This window comes from Tachyglossus aculeatus, chromosome 22, assembly GCF_015852505.1.
Source record: "Tachyglossus aculeatus isolate mTacAcu1 chromosome 22, mTacAcu1.pri, whole genome shotgun sequence".
Classification (NCBI taxonomy): domain Eukaryota; kingdom Metazoa; phylum Chordata; class Mammalia; order Monotremata; family Tachyglossidae; genus Tachyglossus; species Tachyglossus aculeatus.
Window position 1 is genome coordinate 18,536,775 of NC_052087.1, and position 12,446 is coordinate 18,549,220.

General features: G+C 43.5%; 1 protein-coding gene across 2 annotated transcripts in view; it reads right to left on the reverse strand.

Annotated features, from left to right (window-relative positions):
* The window catches only part of SHANK2 (SH3 and multiple ankyrin repeat domains 2), a 734,882-nt gene that overhangs the window by 32,806 nt on the left and 689,630 nt on the right, over window positions 1-12,446 (reverse strand). The window contains exons 21-24 of one of the 2 annotated variants that reach the window (XM_038764460.1): window positions 9,144-9,279; window positions 6,215-6,295; window positions 5,847-5,855; window positions 2,563-2,583 (exon numbers count right to left, since the gene is read on the reverse strand). In XM_038764460.1, the coding sequence (XP_038620388.1) occupies window positions 2,563-2,583; window positions 5,847-5,855; window positions 6,215-6,295; window positions 9,144-9,279 (247 nt within the window). The remainder of the gene's footprint in view (window positions 1-2,562; window positions 2,584-5,846; window positions 5,856-6,214; window positions 6,296-9,143; window positions 9,280-12,446) is intronic. The other variant, XM_038764461.1, reaches the window with a different exon arrangement.

Genomic DNA, 12,446 nt, shown 5'->3' on the forward strand with positions numbered 1-12,446 from the left:
TAGTAAGTGCTTAATAAACACTATAAAAAAAGGCAATTACAAAAGCCCTGACCCCTACAGAGTTTCAAACAGCTTTCATGGCATGCTTGAGGGCCTTAAAATGTATGTTTAAAGATGAGATGCAATTCCCTTCTCACATATGAACGGAATATATCTCCTTGAGACCACTGTGGCACCTATCTAAAAAGGCAAAGCTGGGTTTAACCCACCAACAAACAGCCATGGAGACAAAGTCTCCTTGCATTCTCTTATTCTAAAACCACCATAACCCTGTTGGCTAGGCACAGTGCAGTAGAAATCTCCAAAATGGAAAGTCCCATCCTGAAGCTCTGGTGACTGGCCTCCTGGCTATATATATACAGGCATTCATAGAAATGGTTCTCGCAGTGGTTTTGTAATGGATGGATTGGAAACTTATTTTTCAACTTTAAAGAGAGGAACTTCTTTTTTAGATGCGCAACCAGGAACAAGGAGGAGAATAGCAGGGGTCGGGTTTGCCTTATCCCTTCACTCACCCAAAACTCCAGTAGGGCTGGAACCCGTTTACTGGATGTTTGGTCGACCACCAAAAACCCATGATCAGCCTTCACCAATGGCACCCCCAAAATCAGGAGCCACGTTTCTGGCCCTGAGTCTTCCCTGGTGATCGGTTCCATCAGGCAGACCCCCTGGGGGTGTTCGACAGGAGCTTAGTCAGGGCTGGGAACTCCAATTGCCTGGGGAAGCTCTAAGGGCTCCAGGTGGACTTGTCCCTGAATTCGTATCTCTTTGGAACTCCTTGAACCAAAATGAATTCCCAAGGAGTAGTGGGGCTTTCCTGGAACTGCAGAACCACCCCTATCTTCAATGCTCTGCACACAGTAAGCGCTCAATAAATAGGATTGAATGAATTCAGAGTCAGTAGGGCATGATTATTTGGGGTTGGACCCAAATTTCCCAGTGGTCCTAAGGTACCAAGTGTGGGGAGCCACTTAATATCAACTACTCAGGCACTCTCCCCCTCTAAACTGTAAGCTCATTATGGCCAGGGAACATGTCTGCTGATTCTATTGTACTGTACTCTCCCAAGAACTTAGTATGGTGCTCTGGACATAGTAGCAGTTCAGAAGCAGTCCAGTAGCAATTGAGAACAGTATGACATAGTGGATAGAGCACCGGCCTGGGAGTCAGAAGGTCATGGGTTCTAATCCCGGCTCCATCATTTGTCTTCTGTGTGACCTTGGGCAAGTAACTTCACTTCTCTGGGCTTCAGTTACCTCATCTGTCAAATGGGGATTGAGATGGTGAGCCCTCTGTGGGACAGGGACTGTGTCCAAATAATTTCCTTGCATCCACCTCGGCACTTAGTACAGTGTCTGGCACATAGTAAGCACTTAACAAATGCCATAATTATTATTAAAATAGTAAACTCTCAATAAATACTATTGATTGATTGATGGAAAATCTTCCCCAGAGCTTCTGCTCTTGCAATAAAGCCTCCTAGAGACATTTCTGCTAAGCACAGCAGTCAATGTCTCCTCCCTCATGGTCCTAACTTTTAGAAAATATGATTATAAAATATTATTCTATCAACTCATTAAAATCAAATTGGACTTTACTCCATAAGGTTAGGTAAACCATGCAATATACTGCTGATACCATCAGCATTAGAATGATCACCGGAGTTCTTGAGGGAGACTCTGATAAACACTGTCTTAAGTGGCAGTCTTGGTAGGAATGCCAATCCAGCTGTAACTCTCTATTCTAAAGATTCATGTTAAAGTTAGGAGAGTTAAACAAAATAAAAGATAAATTTTCACCAATTTATTCTATGACATTCATTAGGAACAAAGGAAGTAATTGCCAACCAGAAGTCACTTCAAACTCCCTGACCCTTTTTAACACATCAATTCAAAAACCACACCACAAAATACTAAAACTTGAGCAGCAAACATTGTAAGCCGTGAAAATTGAAGTGCATGGCTTTGTGAATGTGCATATGGTTTTGTGTGAGAGCACTTCAGAGCAATTACCCATACTTAGCCATGCCAAGAGAATGGGGCCTGGAAGACACAGGTAGAAAGTCTCAGAAATTAAGAGGGAGATGCCCATCTGCTTCTGGAGAAAGACGGACCAATAACAAACATTTAGGAGTTCGGAATTTTTCCCCCAGTGGCAAGGACTATAATTCTATGGCTTCAGAGATTTCAGAGCCTACATGAGCGGTCATTCATGAACCCCCCACACAGCCAAATTTCTACTCTGTGTCACTGTGCATAAGAGACATGACAAGGAAGGGCTAGATTTCTAGAGTCCGGCAAACGCAAACACACTCTTTGTCATGGAAACACTCCAACATTTCCAGAAAGGATCACAAGACAAAGAAGGTGGAGGGAACTGTTGAAAAGGGATGTGGGCTGATGGAATTGCTTGATGGACTGCGATCCATCAACAGCAAGACAACTAGAAAACAAATATACCAAGACACACACCATAGTCCAACAGTTATGGTGGTAACTATCTTGCACCACAGAATGGTGGGAAACAGGGCTATCAACAGACACACAGAATGCTTTCCCTTACCCTTCTTCTTCCGAACTGAAGCTTGGAAATAGAAAGGGAATTGACCATCAGTTACTTCTGAAGGCAAAGCCCAGTTTAAAGTGTTAAAACCGTGGCTGTATTTTTGAGAACAACTTTAGTTTCTCCTGATTTAACGAAGAGGTCAGGGATTGTCTGCATTACTGTGAGACTGGAGAACTATATTCAGCCACTCAGAATACTTGGGAGCTTGAGGGGATTTTTTTTAAATTCATGAAAAGATGTTAAGAAATTATATAGGTTTAATTCCTTTAGCCTACTTGAAATCTGGAATGAGGTTTGCATTTTACTCTTTGCAGATCATCTGTTAATGGTATTTTAAATGATTTCTTTGGGGATAAGTAGCAATTGGGATTTTTCTTTTTAATGAACTAAACAGAAAGCATCTGGGTGCTCCACTACACAGGGAAGAATGAGGTTCCAGTCACACACAGTGAGGCTTCAGAGAAATGTTCCTCATAAACTTACAAGCAGATCAGTGGGGGAATTTTTTTCTTGTTGTGGCAGCCCCTTCCATGGCTCTCAAGGGAAACAGGCCATCTCCAAGGAATCTTTAATTTTTTTGGGGGGGCGGGTCAGTTCCCTATTTCTAAAAGTAAAAGTCAGAGTTTCATTCGGAAAGGTGAAGGATATTAAAAAAATACTATTGATTTATAACTTTAAATACTCACTGAAGTTCCCCTTACTGACCACAGAAAGGTTTCACTACATTGGTCCTTTCAACGGGGGTATAACTGGGTGGTTGAGCTGTGAAAAGCAACAACAATTTTTCCTCATAGTACTGCCAATGTAGGAATCTGTCAGGCAGGGAATATTGCAGTCACTAGATCCCACCAGCCAGTGAACCTCAGGGAAGCTGCAGGAGACCCTATCTAGGGTAGGGGTGGGTTGGAGGGTTCCAATTCTCAATTAGTGATTTTCCTCACCCTTAAGGGGCAGACATGATTCTGCCGCTTCCCCTGGGTCTGAAAAGCTGAAGGAGAGAAAGAGTCCCAAAGGACTTCGGGTGGAACCACTTCCAGGCTCTGCAGAACACAATTCCGTAGAAATTCCTGAACTGGTAGTTGTCCAAACTCCATGGCAACTCCCGAGCATCCTCAGCAGACACTCCACTGGCAGTTTAGGCTGTGGCAGCCCATTTGGTGGCACTGGGGAGTCTCAGAACTATCCCTTCCATTACTCAGCCAAGCAATATAGAATAGTGCTTAGCATTGCCTGTTTTGATGGAAGGGAGAATAAGTAGGGCTGAACCTAGAGCTCTTGCACTGAAGTCCAAATGATTGAGGAGGAAGACTTCATCCAATCTTGTCATGGGGGAAGGTTGAGTAGTGAAGATTCTCTGTTCCTACTCACTACTCAACTTTCCCACTCAAGGGAGAAGCAGCATGGCCTAGTGGATAGAACACAGGCCTAGAAATTAGACGACCTGAGTTGTAATCCCATCTCTACCACTTATCTGCTGTGTGGCCTTGGGCAAGTCGCTTCATTTCTCTTTGCCTCAGTTTCCTCAACTGTAAAATGGGGATTAAATATCTGTCCTTCCTCCTGCTTAGAGTTTAAGCCTCATGTGAGACAGGGACTATGATCTCATGACCTCGTACCTACCTCAGCATTTACAACAGTGTTGGACACATATTAAGCGCCTAACAAATATCATGAAAAAAAATAGCAGGATAGTGACAAATTCAGAGTCAGCGTGGCCCACCGCTCGGCAGGGGATCTGAACCAGGGTTGCACTGCGAATGTGTGGAATTACTCAAAGAAAAAGAAAAGATTTGACTTTTCTGTTAGAGTAGCTCCAGGAGAGAAGTTTTCTAAATCTCGAGGAAACAGAAAAGGAGAGAGAAGCAATTTGCTATCTCTAGAGAGGAAAGGAGCACATTCACAGATTAAATGAGACACAAACCAACAAAATCAGGAAATTCTGACACTTGCAAGGCTCCAATTTCAACCACTTCCTCAAGCTCTTCTGAATTGCATTTTTAGGGCAGCAGACCAGATGGCCAGATTTAACTGACCTCTGTTTGTGTTTGGTTGATTTCAATATTAGGATGGCCTGTGATTGATCCTGTCCCTATTTCCCCCCCCCGAAACAACCTCTGAATGCTTGCTTTTGGAAAAACTGACTTCGTTTCCCTATCTGGAGCTTCTGAGGGTTCCCAGGGATACCCTGTTTCTCTCTCCGCACCTCCCAGTGTCACTTTTAGATTGATTTGGGAGTTGGAGATGGGGGAGTAGAGAGGCGGAAGCAGGAGTTACAGTAGCCTTAGCCCACCCTGACAACATCCTCAGGGACACGGCAGCACTCACAGTACGAAGCATCGGCGAGTGTGCCCGCCTGATGACCGCTCCCAAAGACACAGCTGTGCATTGCTTCAGTCTGGAAAGTGCAATGCCCTGCTGGAGGACCCATTCCTTCCAGAATCCCTTTCTGGGTTCATGGACAGAAACCTTGACAGGCTTTTGGTAGCCATTCCTCCACTTTAAACAAACTCAATGAGGCTTTGTAAGCCTTATTTTTGAGGACTTACCATATTTCAATCATTTGATCAAAGTGGCAATAATACTGGCCAAACCAGGGTCTAATGAAGCTTGACCTGCTAGCTTCAAAAGATATGAAAATGCCTGGCAACGATTTTGCTTTTGCATTCTTTTGATGACTGTTTGTATCAGCCCTGGTTCTCGTTTGATCTAAAATGTCCTATAATAGGTGCAGAGCAGCACAGATGCCAGCACTATGTGGATATGTGAATCGGCCATTCTCCCAGGGGCTTCTAGCTGTAGAAGCAAAACCGTTGTTTTTGTTCCCACAGGTATTTGAACTGAATCCTGTCTCATTCATCCTAAGTCTCTTATAACACTTGAGAGCTTTCAAGTAGGGATGTTAAACGACCCCAAATCATATCTTCCTCTCCTACTGACTCTTCAAGAATGGGCTGCCACACACCAGTCTCAGCCCATTTAACATCTTCTTAAAGCCATACCTACTCTTCACCCTGCACTCGAAGGGAAAAGTTGCTCCAGAAATGTGTTTGGGGAGACAACACTGACAGGCTCCTGCAATGATCCTTGCCCTTCAGAGTCAGCAAAAGACTAAAATCCTATCATTAGAGCTTTCCAAGAGACTGGGTAGAGGACTACTGGGTTTCTACCCCCAACTCTAAACCTTAAACAAACAATAGTATCAATGTGATTTCACAGTGGAGTCCACTGACAGCCAGTCATAGAAGAAGGTGCCTTAATACAGACAATATCTGACAGCTTACCTTTATCCACTAGTGAGAGGCCCAGAAATTCAAAACAAAACAATATTAGACAAACTGAAAGGTCAAGATGACAAAACTAATAATGCATAAAAAGAGTGCATACTGTTTAATAGAGATGTCCTATTTGGAAGATGCACGCACTCATAAACTGTCTCCCCAGTCATTCTTTGTCACAGAAAAGGGAAAGAGAGAGTTTGGAAAGAAGAATCATGCAAAATCATGCATGCTTCCAGAATCTTTAGAGGTGCAGCATTCCCAAGACCCTTGGGGAGGCCAGGGATGAACAGAGTGCAGCTAATTCAGTTTCAACATTTCTTTCACATCTCCATTATGGTAACATGCTGGTGAGAAAAACACATTATCCTTACCAAGCTCTTCCAGCTCAGAGGTCATTGACTTAGACCGCAAGGTCAGGGCAGTGGTTGGAGCTCGCTTTGGAGGTGGAGGGGCTTTGCAGGGTAAATAGAATAGACACACAGGTATGAGTAGACAGTCATCTCCAAGGCAAATACACACAGTTCAGGTTCTTCTAAAAGTTCAAAAGAAATTCCCAGCCATGTTTATTGCTTACACGTTTGAAACAGCGATAAAACCCTTATTTTCCAGTTTCTGTGGAAAAATCCCACAACTCCTGGGCCATTCTGATGAGTCATATTGCAGGGTACTTTCAAGTATTGCTTTGGTGCTATAATTACCATTTACCATACAGTTCTTGATACATAAGAAGCTATCATGGAATATTAAAGAAACTAACAAGGGGAAACCAAAGACATCTTTGTGCAGAGGAACTATCTGATTTTCAAAGTGCGTAACCACATTTACATATAGAATATAAGTTTAGCATGGGTAAGTAGTCTCTAGCTCCTGGCATTTAACTGGAGGAATAGTTTTCTACCATAGATTAGGTTTCTCATGGAGACTTAGATAATTTAGTCACTAGTAGAAATGCTGGGTCTGCGCCCAGGTGACCTGGCCCCAACCCACTCCTCTTTCTGCCTCCACTAAAGTGGTTGTCAGTTGGTCTCAGTCTCCATCTTTCTCAATCCTCCTTCCCCTACCAACCCCAGGCAGGTTGTGCCACTCATCTCCTCCAGTTCTCCTGTTGGTGTCAGGCTGTCAGATTCTGCCCACCTGAATCCCCAGCTCCTTTCTCCTCCTCTTCCCTTCTGCTCTTCTTTTCCTATACACTATTCCATCCCAGGACCCAGCCGGTTACCACTTGTGAGCCAACTCTAAGCCAAGCAGAGCACTGAGAGAGTGATTCTGCTTAGGTAATAGTCTTTATGAAGCACTTACTATGTGCAGAGCACTGTACTGCGATTTGGGAGAGAATACACAAAGGGGAATTAGACGTGGTGCCTGGCCCTTGGAGGACTCAAATGGATGCACAATCAAAAATAATTCTGGGAAAACTTACAGGGGAATCCTTTTTTGGGGATTTTGGTATTTTTCTTCACTTTGTATTTAAGCAAAGTGGATGAACTAGCTTCATAAATTAACCCAAGCAGTCTTGAAACAGCTGGGAGAGGAAATAGAAATGAACACAACAAGACCAAATTCCAATTCCTAAACGCTTCCAGTTTATCTGATTGGACAAATGGAAACACTGAATCTTCCAAAGTCTGAACCCTAGACTCCTGTAGCAAATGCCTGCTCTGGATCCGAGGAGTCCATCAGCTTGGACCAGGAGGGTCCTGGGCACTGCAGGGCAGGATGACTTCCACCAAGAAGAAATATAAAGATAAATGCCGCCACCAATACAGCAGGCTGCAAACATAAAGCCTGAGTATCCTGAATCTAGTGCAATCTAACCCTGGGCACAGGCAGGCCAAACTCATATGTGGAGCTCATGATTTGTGACCTCAAGGAAAGTAACAATAAACATTACAGTTAACAAAGGTTTAACTCATCACCTTAAATATAGTGCTTCTCTACTCCTTCACAAGAATGGAAAATAAAATCAGCACTCTGAAAGGAGACGATGTCCCTTAGGTACAAACAGGTTTCATACAAATGTGTTCGGCTTTAAAAGAGATTTTGATCAGGCCCCGAGAAACTATGCTAAAATTGCCTTTCAACTCCATACTGGGTCATGACATTTCTAGTTGGTTTATCTATGTACATCTTTAAATTATATACTGTAAATTGCTTATTCATATTAATGTCTGTCTCCCCTTCTAGACCACTCCTCTGTTTCCCCCTCACAGAAGCAGCGTGGCTCAGTGGAGAGAGCACGGGCCTTAGAGTCAGAGGTCATGGGTTCAAATCCTGGCTCTGCCAATTGTCAGCTGCATGACTTTGGGCAAATCACTTCACGTCTCTGTGCCTCAGTTTCCTCATCTGTAAAATGGGGATTAAGACTGTGAGTCCCACGAGGGACAACCTGATCACCTGGTAACCTCCCAGCACTTAGAACAGTGCTTTGCACATAGTAAGGGCTTAACGAATGTCATTATTATTATTATTATTAGACTGTAAGCTCTTTATGGGCAGAAAATGCTTCTGCTAATTCTGTTGTATTGTACCCTTTCAAGTGTTTAGTACAGTGCTCTGCACATAGTAAGCACTCAATAAATACAAATGATTAATTGATTTATCTATAGCTTTAAACTTTTAAAGTTTCATTGTACCAGCAGTGCTCTGGCACAGGCCCGGGAGTCAGAAGGTCATGGGTTCTATTCCCAGCTCTACCACTTGTCTGCTGTGTGACCTTAACCAAGTCATTTCACTTCTCTGTACCTCAGTTACCTCATCTGTAAAATGGAGATTGAGACAGTAAGCCCCAGGTGGGTGAGGGACTGTATGCCACCCAACTTACTTGTATCCACCTTAGACCTTAATACAGTGCCTGGAACACAGCAAGCACTTAACAAATACCACAATTATTATTACTTCTGGTTAGATTTCTACCTTGAGGTTTAATGAGGTTGAATTTTTGCATACGAGATGGAGTGTGTCCTCTGAAACTGATAATGCTACAGTTGGTCCCAGTGACCAAATTCTGGTTCTAAATTTGCCTAGCCAGCTTTGTAAAATATCCATGAATGGTGTACGAATGTCACTGAGGTAAAAACAGGTGCAGACACCACCTTTGTCATTCTTTTTAAAAGAATGTATCAAATTAAATCTAGGATTTTCTCTAGGAAAAACAAGAACATAAACATTGGAAAATGGAGCACAGCATGTGGGTCATGTACAAATATGTATAAGCAGTAACTAAAACACTCTGGTCCTACAACCACATTTTCTGAGAATAACATTAAAAAATTATTCAAACAGTAAAGAGAGAATAGGTACCTTTCTTTCTAGCTGTGTCATCTGGATCAAGATTCCTGGTTACAGTCACAACCTTAAGAACTAAGTGATTTCCTCCTTGTCGAATCATGTTCACCACTTGCCTGTGGCCAACCTTCACTACATTCTCATTGTTAACCTGCCAGAAGAAAATAAAGAACAGACCAGTCAGACTAGTGCATTTAAAAGGTGGCACAAGAAAAATTCTGGGCCATTATTACCTGGGAAGAATGAGTTATTTTAACTGAATAGGCTTTAAGGAAGGAAAATATGATCTGCTATTCTTAAAAGAGTATTGTATTCACTTAAGATCACATTGAGATTGTGTAGAAAGAAAGGGTTAGGTTCTATTCATTTAGTGTTTCCTAAATAATACAACACCATAGTTCTCCACAAAGTGCTTTGTACTCAGATTCTCAGGTTTGAAAGGACTAAACTGTGTTTAGTTATCCAGCAAGAAATTTATGGCCAACATTCATTTGTTAAAGACCCCGCTGGAGACTTTGGGGGTTTTAATTGAAGTCTGAAGCTTTCAATTTTCAAAACTACTGGAATATAGGACCCAACAGACTTGCATTTACTTTTCCCCATCCATAGCATATCGCCATGCCGTATCTTATTTCATTTCCAGCAGTTTGCCTCTCAGTGTCCTATGGGCATCTAAAGTAATACAAGCTGGGGCATAAATAGTTCAAAGGTACCCTCCTGCAAATGAACTGCGTGACTTTCAGCTACCTCCGAGTCACACGTCCAATCAGCCTCTTGAGCGTATCCCCTCCCTGTGTGCCCCATGCCATAGAGTTTCACAACACAACAGGGAATTCTCCATCAAGGCCTCTCGATTGCTTTCGAATGCCACGCAGTGCACAATATTACATCAATGCTGTCACTGATGGGAAATCAGATTTGAAATGAACAAAAAAAGAGAAATAAATGGAAAAGCTGAATAGCCCACCTGTTCTCAATGAGTCCTCCACTTGGTCAAGATATTGGCCCGACATCATGGGTACCAGAAAGCCTATCACAAAATAGAGTTTCCCACAGGCTGTTCATGTTGAACAAGATACTTGAACACAGGGACAAATGAATTAAAATTAGGAATGCTTTGGCCAGCACCTCTCGGAACAATTCTATGGAGAGTAGACATCGTAGTCACTAAAACTGCAGAGCTCACTCTCTCTCACCCAGACTCAGCTTCCATACACCTGGGATGTACCTGTACTGAAATGGTTCTTTTATTTATTTCTGTCCTACAGTCATATTTTCCATACCTGGTCTAGTTCCAAGAAGCGAGTAGCAATCTTCAGAAAAAAGCACAAGATGAGGAAAATGTGCTATAATTAGATGCTACAGTAATAAAGAGCTTTGTGGGTTTTTTTGCAAGTGATTTGAGGTATTTCCCTTTTTCACCTATTTTCCTACAGTATAATTAGGAAACTAAATATAGAATGTGAAGAAACTGGATGGCAGGCTAAAAGACAGAGTGCTGAGTCCTTCATTTCCAAAGTAGGAACAGAAAGACAGGCATTATTTTCTAGCAACTCCTCTACCCCTTCTGCAACGATCTTATTTCTTTCAGTAACGCCTTACTACGCAAATAACAACTACATATGGTGTTTGTGAACAATGCTTTCATCCAGGGAACTCAAGTTTTTTTAACCAGAATTGGGGCTAGACTCTCATTGACTCTCCTGATGTTACAGAGCCCTGTGGGCACAGGCCTATAGGATTATATGGGTTGAGAATGTACGCCCCCCTGTATTCAGGTTGTCAGTGACAAATATGTGGATACATCAAGGGCTTTGCCCACACCATGCAGCATTTAGAATGGCATTATAAAGAGCACCTACACCCTATTTCTTGCCTTCGACACTGTGGACCACCCCCTTCTCCTTAACACGCTATCCAACCTTGTCTTCACAGACTCCGTCCCCTCCTGGTTCTCCTGTCTCTCTGGCCATTCATTCTCAGTCTCCTTTGCGGGCTCCTCCTCCCCCTCCCATCCCCTTACTGTAGGGGTTCCTCAAGGGTCAGTTCTTGGTCCCCTTCTGTTCTCTATCTACACTAACTCCCTTGGTGAACTCATTCGCTCCCATGGCTTCAACTATCATCTCTATGCTGATGACACCCAAATCTACATCTTGGCCCCTGCTCTCTCTCCCTCCCTTCAGGCTCGGGTCTCCTGCTGCCTTCAGGACATCTCCATCTGGATGTCTGCCCTCCATCTAAAACTCAATATGTCCAAGACTGAACTCCTTATCTTCCCTCCCAAACCCTGCCCTCTCCCTGATTTTTCCATCACTTTTCCAGCACTACCACCCTTCCCGTCTCACAAATCTGCAACCTTAGTGTCATCCTTGACTCCGCTCTCTCGTTCACCCCTGACATCCAATCTGTCACCAAAACCTGCCGGTTTCACCTCCGCAACATCACCAAGATCCGCTCTTTCCTCTCCATCCAAACCTCTACCTTGCTGGCTCAATCTCTCATCCTATCCTGACTGGATTACTGCATCAGCCTCCTCTCTGATCTCCCATCCTCCTGTCTCTCCCCACTTCAGTCTATACTTCACACTGCTGCCTGGATCATCTTTGTGCAGAAACATTCTGGGCATGTTACTCCCCTCCTCAAAAATCTCCAGTGGCTGCCAGTCAACCTACACATCAAGCAAAAACTCCTCACTCTCGGCTTCAAGGCTCTTCATCATCTCGCCCCCTCCTACCTCACTTCCCTTCTCTCCTTCTACAGCCCAACCCGCACCCTCCACTCCTCTGCTGCTAACCTCCTCACTGTACCTCGTTCTCACCTGTCCCGCCGTCAAACCCTGGCCCACGTCCTCCCCCTGGCCTGGAATGCCCTCCCTCCACACATCCGCCAAGCTAGCTCTCTTCCTCCCTTCAAAGCCCTACTGAGAGCTCACCTCCTCCAGGAAGCCTTCCCAGACTAAGCCCCCTTTTTCCTCTCCTCCTCCCCATCCCCCCCGCCCTACCTCCTCTCCCTCTCCACAGCACCTGTATATATGCTTGTACAGAGTTATTACTCTATTTATTTTACTTGTACATATTTACTATTCTATTTATTTTGTTAATGATGTGCATCTAGCTTTATTTCTATTTATTCTGATGACTTGACACTTGTCCACATGTTTTGTTTTGTTGTCTGTCTCCCCCTTCTAGACTGTGAGCCCATTGCTGGGTAGGGACCGTCTCTATATGTTGCCAACTGGTACTTCCCAAGCACTTAGTACAGTGCTCTGCACACAGTAAGCGCTCAATAAATACGACTGAATTGAATGGATGAATATTT